A 17,095-nucleotide genomic window follows, 5' to 3' on the forward strand; every position below is an offset into this window, starting at 1 on the left:
CAGCTTCTATACGGCAGGAGGAGTACCCAGTCGGGCGGAAGTTCACAGCGCTGGCACGATCCAAGCATCTCTGGCCGGCTCACCCCTGCACTTCAGTTCTGCGAGGGCGACACAGCTCGTGGCGGCCTGGTCCCGCCTGAGTGAGGCCGCGGGAGTAAGGAGCGGAGAAGCGGCGAGGTAGTCGTTCAAAGCACACTGCCGTGTGCTTGATCCGGTAACTCTAAATTGGCCCTGAATAAGTCCCCTGGCCAAGGAGAGTTTGTTGCTGACTGCTAAACAGGATCCCTGTTTCTTAAACATATTATTGGCCCTCCTCTAATTAGTGTCTGCCAGTATGTTGTAGCACAGGATTTGGGTCAAGAAAGTTATACAGCACTTTGGAGGACTTTCCCATACCAGTAAAAGTGTAATTTGGGGAGTACCTTTTCCTTATCAGATTTAACATCCAATAATTTATGTCCCCCTGGAGTGTAAGTCTGGGTGTGTAAGAGGGTAGGTGAAGCCTGTTTGCATTCCCTTAAAAGAGTTGGCAAGAACAAGAAAAAGAAAAAGGAGAGAGGAAATAAGGGAAGGATAAAATTTTGCAATATAACAGCTTTTATAACCTGGGAATAGATTAACTGTGTTATTACTAAGCCCTACCCCCAAAATCTACACATCCCAGTGAAGTCAGTCAGGATATTCAGGATTTTGCTGGACTGTGCTTTAATAGCAACCCAATAAAGCTCACATTCCTTCTCACACCTGGCATTTCGCAGTAGTAGAAGTGGGTATTTATGTCTCTTCCCCCACATGACATAAGAGGCTAATCTAGTCTGGGCCCTAGAGAAGGCGGGTGAAGGTAAATGAACATTTCTGTATATATATATATAAATCATCCGCATATCAAAGGCCCCTGACCTGGTTCAGGAAGTCAGGAAGCGGCATGAACTTATGGACTTAAGTCCCCCCTCAGGGAAAATGGCATCCCAGTGAAACTAGCCTTAAACCAGCAGGAGTGCTTTTGAATAAAAGAAGAAAGGGGGAAGGAAGGATTTTGTATTGGACAAATGGTTGCGTAGAGCAGTGTACTAGCTAATGTATTTAATTTTTTTTGTTTGTTTTTTTGCAGCAATGACCAAAATGTAATATCTGCTAGTTGGAATTGAATGATTTTTAAAGTTATGATGTTCTATATTCTATCTGCCCAACTAATTGTAAAGCAATTTGTGTGAAATAAGGGTCGACAGTTATTCAGAGAATACTGCTACTGGTTAGATAAAGACAGATTTATGTCACTCACTCTGGTGGGCATACCCAGAGCTAATTTTTTTATGCTGAGGAAGTATAACTACATTGTTAAAGGCAGGCATAGATGTATTTCATTTGACATTTTTTAGATTAATCTTAGGCTGTCTTATATATTAAGATTGAGTGTGTGCTAAAACCGTTAAAAGCCAAGAAAAATTTGACTAGTTGACTAGTTGGTGTTTTTTTTTTTTTTTTTTTTTCTCTTCATAGGTAGTCCACCACAGGTGGCAATTTAAGTCTAAGGTATTGTCTCTATATTCTGTGAACACTCTCATTTGCAAAAGAAGTCTTTCTAATAATGTCAAATTCTTACTCCAGCATGGGGATCATAGCAATTTAGGTTACTAAAACTGTGTCCCTCTGACTATTAGTTCTTTAGTCGGGTGATTGTAATAACTAAGAATCCCCTGAGTTAAAGAGACTAGCTAATTTTTTTTATGGCTGACATTTAAAATGCATTGCTAATCTTCTACATAAACACTCTGGTTTAAACTATAGAATACTGAGGCGAGGGAGGAAGAAGGAAATAAAAAGGGAGCGAGAAAATTAATTAAAAGTAGAATTTTTTTCTGTCCAGTTTAGTCTACAGACTTTTTTCTCACATTTTATACACATTCTTATAAATGCACTAATTCCCACTTGAGGATCGTCCTTATTTTTGCACTTCACACTCACACTTCTTATTTTCACCCTTTTTCCCTTTCTCTCACCCTTAAGTAAGACACAGCTTATACTTCACTTCACATACCAATTTTTATTTACCTTTTTTTTTTTTTTCCTTCTCTCTCTCTTTTTCACCTCACCATATTCTTCACTCTTTTAGCACTTTTTCTGCATTTTATATGGAGAAATTCGTACATATAGCTAAAAATAAATCACCCACGATGCCACCAAAAAAAGACAAACACAAAGCTAAACCCCAGACCTCGTTATCCCAAGATAGTATAACAGAGGAACCTGTTACTCTCCAGACAAATCTAGATGTTCAACAATTGGTAGAACAGTTTTCACTATCAATGTTACCCCACCTAGAGTTGATCAGACAGGATGTAGCAGCACTATCAATGGAAGTAAGGCAGTTCAACAACAGGTTAGATGAAGCAGAGGCTAGAATCTCCGAAATTGAAGATAGATTGAACTCACGAGAGCAAGACTCTAAGCATTATGATTACACAATCAAAAAATTACAGGATAGACTGGACGATCTAGAAGATCGTTCCAGACGCAATAATCTAAGAATAGTAGGTGTTCCTGAAACCCAAGAATTTGCTGACCTTAATAATTTTATGGATGAAATACTACCAAATCTATTAGAGATGCCTACTAGTCGAACTAAAATATTGATTGAAAGAATTCATAGAATAGGTCCCGAAAAAAAAAGACCAGATGGCACCGTACTAAATAGACCCATAATTGTGAAATTTTCGCATTTTCAAGATAAAGTTGCCATTATGAGTTATTATAGGAAAAAGAAAGCCACAGTTCTTGTAAATGACAAAAAAATCTTTCTTTTTCAAGATTATTCTACTGAGACCTCTAATCGCAGAAAGGAAATGGCTCCGTTTTGTTCTAAACTAATAGAAAAAGGTTTCAATGCTTTTCTTTTATATCCAGCTAAGATCAAAGTGCTGAAGTCTGGAGAATGGCACGTTTTGTCTAACAAATTGGAAGCTAATTCCTTTCTGGATAATATTTAGGAACAACTAGAGATAATCGAATAGGAATTAAATATAGTTGTTCGTAGATAAATACTTTGATGTAAGTAATGGCAACATCGAAAAGTCATAATGAAAGGGTCTCAAAAAAGTTTTTTTATTCAAAAAGAGGGTTCATCCCCCTTTTCCATTTTTCCTTTTTCTTTTTTTTTTTTTTTTTTCTTTTTTCCCCTTTCCCTTTTTCCTCCTCTCCCTGGCCTTCCTCACACTTTTTTCGAAAAGCCGCTGTTCAACTTGTTGTGTGTGGTACATCAATAAAATATGAGTGAGACAGTGATTAATCTGGTTTCATGGAACGTTCGCGGAATAACAACACCTATTAAGCGAAAAGCCATTTTGAAACACTTAAAGGGGTGCAGGGCGCAAATTGCTTTTTTACAAGAAACATATGTGGTAGCTAATGAAGCTCTTAAACTTAAGTCAGGCTGGGTCGGTGAAGTAGTGGCGACTTCGGGTATCAAAAGAAAGAGGGGAGTAGCAATATTGTTCCATAAAAAATTAGACTACAAAATAACACATAAATTTATTGACGAAGAAGGTAGACTGATTATAGTACAGGTAGTTATAGCCAATCATAAATATACGTTATGTAATATCTATGCTCCAAACAACAGTGATAAAGAATTCTGGAAGAACTTAACAAGGAGACTAACAAATTACTTAGATGACGGTCTGATTATAGCAGGTGATTTAAATCTAATTACACAATATCCCCTGGATCGCTCACATAGAATGGATAGCATGCCTCAAAAAAAAAACAACAATAAAAATAAAAGCTATAAGGCCGAGACAAAGATTTTAAAAAAATTCAAAAAAACATTGAACTTGGTGGACATCTGGAGATTGCAAAATCCCGATGTAAAAGAATACACTTGTGAATCTAAAACACACAAAACTTTCTCACGTATTGATTATTTTTTAATAGATAAAAAATTAGCAGGCAGGATACCAAGGACAGAAATTTCTGCAATCATTTTGTCAGATCACGCCCCTGTTACAATACAATTACAAACTGACCTGATAAAAAGATCTTATCTTTCGTTTAGCTTTCCAAAATATCTTATTAATAACTCTAAATTTAAAATTTGGCTAAATGAAAAATGGAAAGAATATATTTACATTAACCAAAACTCAGTTCAAAACCCTGAAATTGTATGGCAAGCCTCTAAAGCGGTGTTGCGGGGAGAAATAAAGGCATACCTGTGCCATATTAAAAAAAAGAATAGTGAGCGCAACACACAACTTGCCAATCAATTAGTTAATGCATATAATGCCTACTTAAGGGATCTGTCAAGTGGAGGATGGAGTGCATACCAGCAAGCAAAGAGGGAAAGGGAAATTTTCTTACATCAGAACGCAGCCTTAGAAGTTGTAAAAACAAATGCTAAATATTATAGACATGGGGGGAAAATGGGCAAATGCCTTTCTAACTTGGTTAAAGCAACTAAGGGTTCAAGATCTATCTTGGCTATAAAAAGTGATAAGAAAAGACTAACCCAACTTAATGATATCAGCGCGGAATTTTTAAAATATTATAAGCAAATCTTTTCATCCTCCGTAAGTAATGAGGATAATAAGACAAAGTTCTGGGAAGCATGTAATCTGCCAAACCTCGGGAAAGAAGAGTTAACAGAATTAAATAGTCCAATTTCGCAAGAGGAAGTTGAGAAAACAATCAATAATTTAGCCTGGAATAAAGCTGCAGGGCCGGATGCGCTCCCAAACGAATATTATAAAATTTTACAAAATAATATTGTAGAATACTTGGTTGACCTATTTAATTACTTTTATATTAAAGGTGCAACTCCATCTAAAGAATTCACTAGGTCAACAATTATTTTAATTCCCAAAAAAGGTAAAGATCCCGAATCTCTGGATGCCTACCGCCCAATTTCATTGCTCAATTCCGATTACAAAATATTAACAGCTATAATAGCAGCAAGACTCCAGAAGTTACTACCAAGGTTAATACACAGTGACCAAACTGGATTTATGAAGGGCAGGTCCTCATTTACCAACTTAAGGAAACTGCTCCTGACAGTAGACTACTATAATGCTCAGGTTAAGGATAATACATATCAGAGGGATGATAAGGCAGTGATCGCCATAGACGCCGAAAAAGCTTTCGACGCGATAGAGTGGCAGCACCTCTTTAACTCTTTAGCTCGTTTTGGCCTAATAGGTAATTTCCTTAAATTTATTTTTAAACTTTATGATAACCCATTTTCAGCTTTAGTGGTAAATGGCCTATTATCTGAGAGTTTCCAATTGAATAGAGGGACTAGACAAGGATGCCCGCTATCACCTCTGCTGTTTAATTTATGTATAGAACCATTAGCAACAGTGTTGAGGAATAACTTGCAAGGTATTAGAGTGGGCCCTAAAGAGTTCAGAATATCCCTTTATGCGGACGACTTATTGGTGTTCATCAGTAAAGCAGATGAAAACATTCCAAAACTCATGAAAATTCTTGACAGTTTTAGTACGTTTTCTGGATACAAGGTAAACTCACAAAAATCGGAAATACTATGGGTTCAAAAGTCAGGTAACTGTAAAAGTGAATGTCCATTTAAGGAAGTTGAGAGTTTGAGGTATTTAGGGATTAATGTTAATATTTCGCCAGAAAAATGGTATGAGGAAAATTTTGTAGGGCTTATTAACAAAGTGGAAAATGACCTATCAAGATGGTTAAACTTCCCGCTTACATTAGCAGGAAAAATAAACCTGGTTAAAATGACTATTCTCCCTAAATTTCTATATATAATGCAGAATATGCCTCTGTTTATAAAATCTTGTGATCTGAAAAGAATGAATAAAGCCTTTAAGATCTTTTTGTGGGGGAAAGAAAAAGTTAAATTATCCTTAAATAAACTTGTCCTTGAGAGAGACTCGGCGGGATTTGGTTTTCCCTGTCTTCAAAAATACAATTGGGCTTGTCTGGTTAAAATTATTCCAGACTGGCTAGTGGACGTGGGACACTTTCAAATAAAGGAGTTAGAACAGGACTTTTTCTTGCCCTTTTCTCTCAAAGCGCTCATCCATTTAAACATATCTAAATGACCTATTATGATGAAAAAAATGTGTACTTTTAAAAATCCTATTATCGCATGGCATAAGGTATGTAAATCTATAAAAGCCGATCATAGCTATTCTAAATATCTACCCATCATAGGTAATCCTGAATTCACAGAAGGTATAAACAATAAGATCTTTAAAAATTGGCAGGTTAAGGGTCTGATTTACTTTGATCAATGTATTAACCGGGAGTTTGGAAACCTTTTTTCATTTGAAAACATCAAAACTAAATTTCAAATTGATAATAAAGACTTTTTTGGATACCTACAAGTCAGACACTTTTTGAACACTAAGAAAACTAGTTTTGATAATACAGGCTGGGAAGGCTTGCATACAGGGATCGCCCTCTTCCGTGCTGGTGTGCACTCCATCTCCTACTGGTATAAATTGTTACTGCAGAAAGAAGGAGAGAAGCATCTTACTGGCCTGGTACAAAGGTGGTCAATTGACATGCCAGGGATTGACACTGAAGCAATTAGTAAAAGTTTTTTGAGGGCCTGGCAGGCTACTCCGTTACTAGCTTGGAGAGAGGCACAATTAAAATTGATTAATCGCACATATGTAACGCCCCATGCATTAAATCTTTGGAATAAAAATCAACGTTATGCCTGCTGGAGATGTAATTTCCCAATGGCCAATTTGATCCATTGTATCTGGAGTTGCCCAAAGGTTGCATCCTTTTGGGCTAAAATTTCATTTTGGCTCTCAAAAATTCTCAGGTACCAGATCCACCTCAAAGTAGATGATATTATTCTGTTATATGAAAAGTCACTTCCAACACTCAATTTGAACATAACGTTCGTAAATTTCACAATTTTATGTGCTAGGAATACTATTTTTGCTTCTTGGAAATCAAAGAGTTCTCCCAGCTTTGTGCAATTTATAAATAATATGCACCTGAAATTAACCATTGAACAATACGATACTTCGATCGACTCAGAACAGGAGATTAAAAAATTTCTTAATAAATGGATTCATTTCCTACAAAGTCTACCTACGGGCATACAAAAACAATAAATTTTTCTGTTCCGTAACTCAGTTCCTGTTCTAGAAGCTTGCCTTAGAGGCGAACTTTCTATTTGAGGATATGTACCGTATTAGAGTTGTGAGGAAGGCCCGGGAGGAGGAAGTTTTTCTCCCCCCCCCCCCTTTTTTTTTTTTTTTGTCCTTGTTTTTGTTTTTGGTTTTTGTCTCTGTCTTTGTTGAAGTAGCTATGACTCTGCCCTGGCTGATTAGGGCCTTAGTATCCAACCATGAGTCTGGTTATGCAACACAATACAATAGTCTTCTTTTTTTTTAGATCAGATTTTCAAAGAAATAAAAAACTCAAGAAATTGGATAACAGAGGTTCTGTTACTATTGTACTTTAGTTGAAACCAAATTTTTTAAACCACAGGGACTCTTGTTTTTTCTTCATGCAATATGCCAAAGATACTGTATTTTGTGTTTACAACCACAGCTGTAGGAGCGGTGGTTGCAAGTTTCTTTTTGCATACTCTTTTCTTTTTTTTTTTTGTTGTTGTATACCCTGTGTGGTATTTCCTGTGATTGTAACTATTTTTTAAAAATAATAAAAATGATGTTAAAAAAAAACAATAGTTGCAATTTTATTATTTATATAGCACTTTTCTCCCTAAGGGAACCTTAAACAATCCAAGCTGAATCTTTTGCTTTGGCACTTAAAGGGACAGTCAAGTCCAAAAAAACTTTAATTTTTCAAATAGGGCATGTAATTTTAAACAACTTTCCAATTTACTTTTATCAACAACTTTGCTTTGTTCTCTTGGTATTCTAGTTGAAAGCAAACCTAGGAAGGCTCATATGATAATTTCTAAGCCCTTGAAGGCCGCCTCTATTTTATTTACTTTTCACAGCAGGGGAGAGCTAGCTCATGTAGGCCATATAGATAGCATTGCGATCACGCTCGTGGCTAGTGGCAAACACTGCACTAATTGGCTAAAATGCAAGTCAATAGATAATAACTAAAAGTCATGTGATTAGGGGTGGTCAGAAGATGCTTAGATACAAGTTAGTCACAGAAGTAAAAAGTGTATAATAATATAACAGTGTTGGTTTTGCAAAACTGGGGAATGGGTAATAAAGGGATTATCTATCTTTTTAAACAACAAAAATTCTGGTGTTGACTGTCCCTTTTAGGTAAAACTAAATTATGAAGCCTCTTTTAACGGGGACATGAAACTTAAATTTTTCCTGTCCAGTTAGCACACGATTTTAAACAACTTTTGAATTTACTTCTATTGTCAAATTTTATTAATTCTCTTGGTGACAAGATATATATATATATATGAAAAACAATCAGTAGCTAGCTCCCAGAGCCTACCTAGGTATGCTTTTCAACAAAGGATACCAACAAACCAAAGCAACCTAGATAATAGAAGCAAATTATAAAGTTGTTTAAAATTGCATGCTCTATATGAATTATGGAAGACAAATTTTTGGTTTTATATCTCTTTAACGCAAAAGAAAAACAAATGCATCTCAAATATATTAAAGGGAAAGTCTACTGCAGAATTTGTATTGTTTAAAAAGATAGATAATCCCTTTATTACCCATACCCCAGTTTTGCATAACCAACACAGTTATATTAATATACATATTACCTCTGTGATTACATTGTATCTAAGCCTCTGCAGACTGCCCCTTTATTTCAGTTCTTTTGACAGACTTGTATTTTAGTCAATCAGTGCTGACTCCTAGGTAACTCCACGTACATGAGCACAATGTTATCTATATGGCATACATAAACTAACGCCCTCTAGCTGTGAAAAACTGTCAAAATGCCCTGATATAAGAGGCGGCCTTCAAGGGCTTAAAAATTAGCATAAGAGCCTACAATGGTTTAGCTTTCAACAAAGAATACCAAGAGTACAAAGAAAATTTGATGATAAAAGTAAATTGGAAAGTTGTTTAAAATGACATGCCCTATCTGAATCATGAAAGTTTAAGTTTGACTAGACTGTCCCTTTAATTTCTATAAACTGGATATTTTTCATGCAAGGGTCACCTAATACAAGCCGGAATTGTACTTTTGTTTCATAGCTTTTTGTATTATTCTACATTTATCTATAATATTTAGTGAGCAGCATATAGTATACTGTCATTAAATAAAAGCTGTACAAGAATGATCATTTCAGTTGCTCTGAGAAAGCTCCTTTTGCTAGACTATGTGTATTATATGTGGCCTTGATTTGGAATCATCCAGTTATTTCTAGTTTCATGAAATCCTACGTATATGTAAAAATAACATACAAATGAAATGACTTCATACCTTGTGGACCTGGAAGTCCTGGAATTCCTGGTGCTCCATTAAATCCAGGGTTACCTGTTATCCCACGCACACCTTTTGGACCTGGTAGCCCTGGTCCTGGTACTCCAATCTCTCCTTGAAAACCTTTAACACCCTGTAGTCCAGGAAGCCCAGGGTCACCAGGGATACCTTTGACACCATCACCCTGTACAGTAAGGAAGATACAGAATTAGGTTTAAGGAACATCAAGTGTCCCAAATAAGGCAGTGTGTTTGACTTTAAATGAAATATTAAAATGGGTTCAAACAGAATAAAACAAATCTTAGCTGCTATTTCCTGCTAACTTAAAATATATTTTGTTTAATTTTTAAAGAGCAAAATTTTTTTTTAGAAACTATGTTTTTTTCTAAATTTCTTCTTGGCATTGATGTGTGACAAATGGTAATTATTACTGTTTGCTTAATTTGTATAAACCTTGTTAAAATGACTATGAGTTGTACACAGCATGAGGTACATAGCCTTTCTTGATTTTGCTCAGTACAATGACTTTGGCCACAGCTGCTTACACTCACCTGATGTAAACATTGCACTAGACAATTAGCAGTCTGAGAGTTCACTAGCTATTTATAAATATTGGTTGCATATGGTCACCATAATTAGTGGTCACATCCAGAGATAATGTTTAGCAGATTCCCCAGTCAATCTTTCCATCTGGAAGCAGTCAAAAAGTCTATTCTAGATAGGGGATTTTTTATTGCAATTTGGCCTTATGATACAAAACTCCATAACCTCATAATTATGATGTTTTCAACTGGATATATATATATATACATAATTCCAAGTAATAGAGCCGCCCTCGCTAGACTTTCAAAAAACAATAGTGTACAGTGACGTTTCGGGGAGCAAATATATTTATATATATCTTTATAAAAAAAAAAAAAAAGGAATTTAAAGTATTTCTATCAAAAAACATAAAAACACATACATATTAATTTTAAATGATACTGTATATTTTACAGTATTTGACTGGGAAGGGCTTTACAAGTATATATGTTTATATGTTCTATGTTAAATTTGTGCATATATTGTGCAGATACACAGTAATGTTTAAAAGCAAAACTGGGGGAAGTCAGTTACATTTGGCGCCAAAGGATCAAGCCCAGGACCCCGTTAAGGTCTCCCCCTTCCTGGGACCCTAAACCAGCACCCACACAATGCATGCTTTCAAACAAACCAACTGGGAACCTCCCAGGGTGACACAGGCTTTTATATGTGTGTATCTGCTGGCGAGTGCCAGGTTTTCTGTGTGTTGCCCTGGCCTCACATTTTATATATGACCATAACAATAATGTAACTAGTCTAAAATGGCAGGCGATTGAGAAAGTACTACCCCCAAAACGTGGGGGAGACAGAACTAAGATCTTATATAGCAGGGAGGCATTCTGGATTTTTTCACTACAGACACGCCTACCAAGGGGGTATAACTCCACTTTTGATCTGATAAATCATTGGGAATGACCATTGGTAGTCTGATTAATTTATACCCAAACCTTCTAGATCTATTGATTATTTATGTTAAGGGACTGAAAAATATTATGGTCCCCGCTAGAAAATCATTGTAGGAAATAAATTATAACCGATGTGTCTAGGTAACGTAAATAAATGTACAGTTCATTTATTTTGTGACATCTATGTCCCTGAGTATATAAATCATTAAGGTATAAGACATGTACAATGTGTATCTTAAAGGGTAGATCTAAATTAAATGAACTATACATGAGGACAGATGGTCTTACATATTGTTAAAAGTTATTCCCTTTTTTCCTTCTTAAAAGTCTTCTATGACCATAAATATCCTGTTTCGGATAGATCCAATTGTATCTACTAGTATACTCTAACATAATTAAATATAAATATAATAATATATAAAAATGAACAGGAAAGTACTATTCGGAGCAGAGTATCCAGATATAAACAAGAGAGAAAATTATAATATTTTCATTATATATTGGGATATAAAATATGGTAACATTTGTATATACACTGTGTGCAGAATTATTAGGCAAATGAGTATTTTGACCACATCATCCTCTTTATGCATGTTGTCTTACTCCAAACTGTATAGGCTCGAAAGCCTACTACCAATTAAGCATATTAGGTGATGTGAATCTCTGTAATAAGAAGGGGTGTGGTCTAATGACATCAACACCCAATATCAGGTGTGCATAATTATTAGGCAACTTCCTTTCCTTTGGCAAAATGGGTCAAAAGAAGGACTTGACAGGCTCAGAAAAGTCAAAAATAGTGAGATATCTTGCAGAGGGATGCAGCACTCTTAAAATTGCAAAGCTTCTGAAGCGTGATCATCAAACAATCAAGCGTTTCATTCAAAATAGTCAACAGGGTCGCAAGAAGCGTGTGGAAAAACCAAGGCGCAAAATAACTGCCCATGAACTGAGAAAAGTCAAGCGTGCAGCTGCCAAGATGCCACTTGCCACCAGTTTGGCCATATTTCAGAGCTGCAACATCACTGGAGTGCCCAAAAGCACAAGGTTTGCAATACTCAGAGACATGGCCAAGGTAAGAAAGGCTGAAAGACGACCACCACTGAACAAGACACACAAGCTGAAACGTCAAGACTGGGCCAAGAAATATCTCAAGACTGATTTTTCTATGGTTTTATGGACTGATGAAATGAGAGTGAGTCTTGATGGTAAAGGGCAGAGAGCTCCAGTCCGACTCAGACGCCAGCAAGGTAGAGGTGGAGTACTGGTTTGGGCTGGTATCATCAAAGATGAGATTGTGGGGCCTTTTCGGGTTGAGGATGGAGTCAAGCTCAACTCCCAGTCCTACTGCCAGTTTCTGGAAGACACCTTCTTCAAGCAGTGGTACAGGAAGAAGTCTGCATCCTTCAAGAAAAACATGATTTTCATGCAGGACAATGCTCCATCACACGCGTCCAAGTACTCCACAGCGTGGCTGGCAAGAAAGGGTATAAAAGAAGAAAATCTAATGACATGGCCTCCTTGTTCACCTGATCTGAACCCCATTGAGAACCTGTGGTCCATCATCAAATGTGAGATTTACAAGGAGGGAAAACAGTACACCTCTCTGAACAGTGTCTGGGAGGCTGTGGTTGCTGCTGCACGCAATGTTGATGGTGAACAGATCAAAACACTGACAGAATCCATGGATGGCAGGCTTTTGAGTGTCCTTGCAAAGAAAGGTGGCTATATTGGTCACTGATTTGTTTTTGTTTTGTTTTTGAATGTCAGAAATGTATATTTGTGAATGTTGAAATGTTATATTGGTTTCACTGGTAAAAATAAATAATTGAAATGGGTATATATTTGTTTTTTGTTAAGTTGCCTAATAATTATGCACAGTAATAGTCACCTGCACACACAGATATCCCCCTAAAATAGCTATAACTAAAAACAAACTAAAAACTACTTCCAAAACTATTCAGCTTTGATATTAATGAGTTTTTTGGGTTCACTGAGAACATGGTTGTTGTTTAATAATAAAATTAATCCTCAAAAATACAACTTGCCTAATAATTCTGCACTCCCTGTATATTATTAAACTATATTGTTACTTTGATTGCACTGCTATGTAAATGAAGACGTAATGCACCTCTGTGATGAATGGTAATCATTGCTTTTGTTGTGTTAGATAAATGATCCATTGTTCTGATGCATACTCCTGAGACCAGTCCTATTTAAGGAAGGGGAAGGCACCATGATTAGTAGTATGACTACGGGTAACACCTGAAACGCGTCAGTGACGTGATCGGGCCAAGGTTGTAGCTTCAGAACTTTTTAGTTGTTAGTAGCTGTTTGCTAAGCGCTGCGTTTGGTCCTTTGTGTGTATATATAATTTTTACTGGATAATAAATAAAACATTCTGTCTGGGTATTTTTTGTTTTGTAAGTTTTGCGCTCATTAAGGACACCCATAGGGCACCTGGTGGAGTATCAAGGAGAATAAGGAAGTTACACATACTAAAGTGCGGGCTATAGGAGGAAGCAAACTGGACACTCCAGTGTGGAAGCCGACACGCACGCTATGACAGAAACAAGTAAGAAAATTTCATCTGAAGAGTAAGTGCATGTTATTTTGCATACATTGTTCACCTTATGCTTGCAGATACTTGTGATGGACATACATGTCGTTATATGGCTGATATAAGCTAATACATAGTACGTTGTGCAAAGGCTTAGTACTATTGTAAGGATTCCACTCCAGGTTTTCGTTATTACTTCAGTTTTCCTGTACTCACCTGTATTTAAGGCATGTCTCCGCCCCAAACAAGTGCTTAGTTATTGTGTTCAGTACAGCTAAGCTGTTTGCACTGTTTGTAATCCAGAAATTCGGTTATTATCTGCTTCAATATGTAGACAAAAGGGCTGTTCTAACAAATACCAGCTGCAGCTGGTCCATTAAAAGTCTTTTCGTCTCAGTACAGAAATCTAAAGAATCCTGCTGGACTTGCCTAAACATCCTCTCTCAGGTTCGAGTCTGTTTTACACTGCGTGAATTGGTTCAGCCTTTTACTACCGTCACTACTGGGAATCGTTTTACAGCTGAGTTCACACTGAACCCGCGATCAACCGGGACTTACCCAGGAAACCATCAAGTGAGTGACAACTTTAACTTACGTCCTGTCTGTACACAGACTTGTTACATTCCCCAAACTGACAGTGATACGGTAAGCAGCGATAGGAGTTTAGAAAGCTGCATTCATTACAGTGCTACGGAACCAGAGTGACGTCACCGTAAGGGAACTCACCAGGAGTCTGTCACGCCCCTGCCTCTGGCTTCAAGTTTCACTGCGCTAGTTCACCTCAACACATAGGGAATCACCGAAGCCTGTCAGCTGCTGCAGGAGACAAGACCGCACACAGGCTTAGTCTGTCACGTTAACTCCTGAGTAAGCCGTGCTGCGCTTGTTCTAATACTAAAGGTGAAAGTAACCATTCCATTCTATTCTCATCTCACACAAACGAAATTGCTACATTATATGGTAGCCATATCGCAACATATTGACAAAAGAAGTCATTTGAGAAACTTCACTCTGATACATCACAGCCTATGCTAAAACAATAGTCTGTTACTCAGAGTGATACATTCATTAAGTGTTGAGTTGAGATCCTACATCAGATAAGCCATTACAACTATATACTATTGAGTATCCTGTAGAAGTTGATAAGTGCCTATTGGTGGTTGATACAGCCAATAACTAATAAAAGCAGAGGATTTTTGTCTCTTACTGATTCTTAAGCAGCGCTCTTTTTCTACTGATTTGTTGTGTTGATTATGTTTGTAATGCTTCCCTGCGGGCCTGTCAATCAGGCTGCTCAGGGGTTAACTACCTGGGATGCTGGGAATTGTGCAGCTGTCTGTCAGTGTTCAGGGCTGTGGAGTTTACAGTGGCTTAGGATGTGTACCCAGTCCAGTCTGTGAGTGCGGTCCATTCCTGTGTTTTGTATTTACATAGGGGAGATTACAAAAGCCTGTGTCACCCTGGGAGGTTCCCAGTTGGTTTGTTTGAAAGCATGCATTGTGTGGGTGCTGGTTTAGGGTCCCAGGAACGGGGAGACCTTGACGTGGTCCTTAGCTTGATCCTTTGGCGACAAATGTAACTGACTTCCCCCAGTTTTGCTTTTAAACATTAGTGTGTATCTGCTGGCGAGTGCCAGGTTTTCTGTGTGTTGTGTTGATTATGTTTGTAATGCTCCCCTGCGGGCCTATCACCCACGCTGCTCAGGGGTTAACTGCCTGGGTTGCTGGGAACTGTGCAGCTGTCTGTCAGTGTTCAGGGCTGTGGAGTTTACAGTGGCTTAGGATGTGTACCCAGTCCAGTCTGTGAGTGCGGTCAATTCCTGTGTTTTATATATATATATATATATATATATATATATCTTTATATATATATATATATATATATATATATATATATATATATATATATATATATATGTGTGTGTGTGTGTGCTTATATTTATGTAATTGTGCACATACATATTTACACATACATTCACATATTTAGACATATTTATATATATTTTGGAGCCCTTCAAAGTCAAACACCTCATCATATACAATAACCCTTTTAAAACTTTTTTTTTTATTTTAAACATATTTTTTATTAAAATGTATATCTGAGTTTTATAATATATTTTAATATGTTTTACACATAAGCATGTGCAGTCTATTGCATACGCGCACGCACACACATATACCATCTTAACAGGGAACCATTTAAAACAGGAGCACTAATAGCAGGCACAGTTATTTTTTTATATATATACATTGTGGGCTTACTTTGAGAAGGGAGACCATGTTTGACTTATTTTTTTTAACACTAATGCAAGCACAATTTATTTATTTTAAACATCAAATGCAGGCATATGGAGTCTTTAAACAATTAAAGATTTTTCTTTATTTAGTTTATATGAGCTTACTAAAGGGAGTTAAGGGAGTTAGGGGAGTGAGAGCAGGGGGGATATGTTCACCTCTTTTTTTAACTACTAATGCAGGAACCATGACATTTTTTGTAAATATCATATGCAGACATATAGAATATTTTAAATTGATTTTATTTTTATTTAGTTAGCTAAAAGAACCCATAATGTAATCTCCATGCTCAATAATCACAGGCGCCTGGGATAACTGAGAACTGACAGATATATACAGTTTAAATTAATTTTTTTATATATATATATATATATATATATATATATATATATATACATATAAACATAAGACATTTTGAAAAAACTAATCAACAGAAAACTACAAGAATGGGTACAATAAACAGAATCCCAAATACACAAAATATCTTACAGATGGGAATTAAAACAAATTATAAATATACTTTAGTAAAAGGCATAACCACTTAAGAGTAATTGTCCATTTATATTAGATTTACTGTTTTTAAGAGTTAACAGAAATATTTTTTGCATCAGTCTGAGCTTAATTTCTTTGCTAAAGCTTTGTCTATTTTGGGAATGTATTTTAATAATTGTCCAGTAGATGGCAGCAAAGATATAAAACTTTCAGCCACAAAAAAAAGAAGAAACAAAAAGGACTTTATACTGCAAATTGCTACCAGAATTTACCATTAGGATAGATTAAATAAATTAGTTTGAAGAACTAGATCTGAAAGATCTCACAGTTTTTTTTAGATCTTTAGCAAGAGAGAGGCATCAACTCACCTATTTTTGACTAAAAAATGGCCCTACATTTAGCCACCAAACAGCAATTGCTAACCAGGTACTGAACCAAAAATGGACCGTCCCCTAAGCTTACATTCCTTCTTTTTCAAATAAAAATTGCAAGAGAACGAAGAAAAATTGATAATAGGAGTACAAGAGAAAATTGCTTAAAATTGTATGCGCTATCTGAATCGTGAGGGAAGAAAAATAGTTTTTACTATCCCTTTCACAGCATAATGGGTTAAGAAACAGTGGTTTGATAACCAATCAAGTCTACAGCTGCAGCTGCTTCGAAGGCGCTGTCACTGCTTCTTAAATGGAGCCCAATGTATTTAACACCCTTGAAAGTGTTAACTACAAAGTAAAAGAAATACATTTGCTCAAAAATACAATGCCGCAAAATAAAGCATTTTTTATACTAGATGATCTATTTAACAGTTGTTTTAAAAGGGATCGGCAGGTGCCTGAAAACAAAATATTCCAGATGCTTCAAGTGTTTTAAAGAAGCTCTGCAACTGCAAGGGGTGA

The 17,095-nt window shown here is 36.4% G+C and overlaps 1 protein-coding gene across 1 annotated transcript in view; it reads right to left on the reverse strand.

Annotated features, from left to right (window-relative positions):
- The window catches only part of COL4A2 (collagen type IV alpha 2 chain), a 406,346-nt gene that overhangs the window by 110,681 nt on the left and 278,570 nt on the right, over positions 1 to 17,095 (reverse strand). Inside the window, exon 25 of the mRNA XM_053707783.1 lies at positions 9,370 to 9,553. Within this exon, the coding sequence (XP_053563758.1) occupies positions 9,370 to 9,553 (184 nt within the window). The remainder of the gene's footprint in view (positions 1 to 9,369; positions 9,554 to 17,095) is intronic.

This window comes from Bombina bombina, chromosome 3 (genome assembly GCF_027579735.1).
Source record: "Bombina bombina isolate aBomBom1 chromosome 3, aBomBom1.pri, whole genome shotgun sequence".
Classification (NCBI taxonomy): domain Eukaryota; kingdom Metazoa; phylum Chordata; class Amphibia; order Anura; family Bombinatoridae; genus Bombina; species Bombina bombina.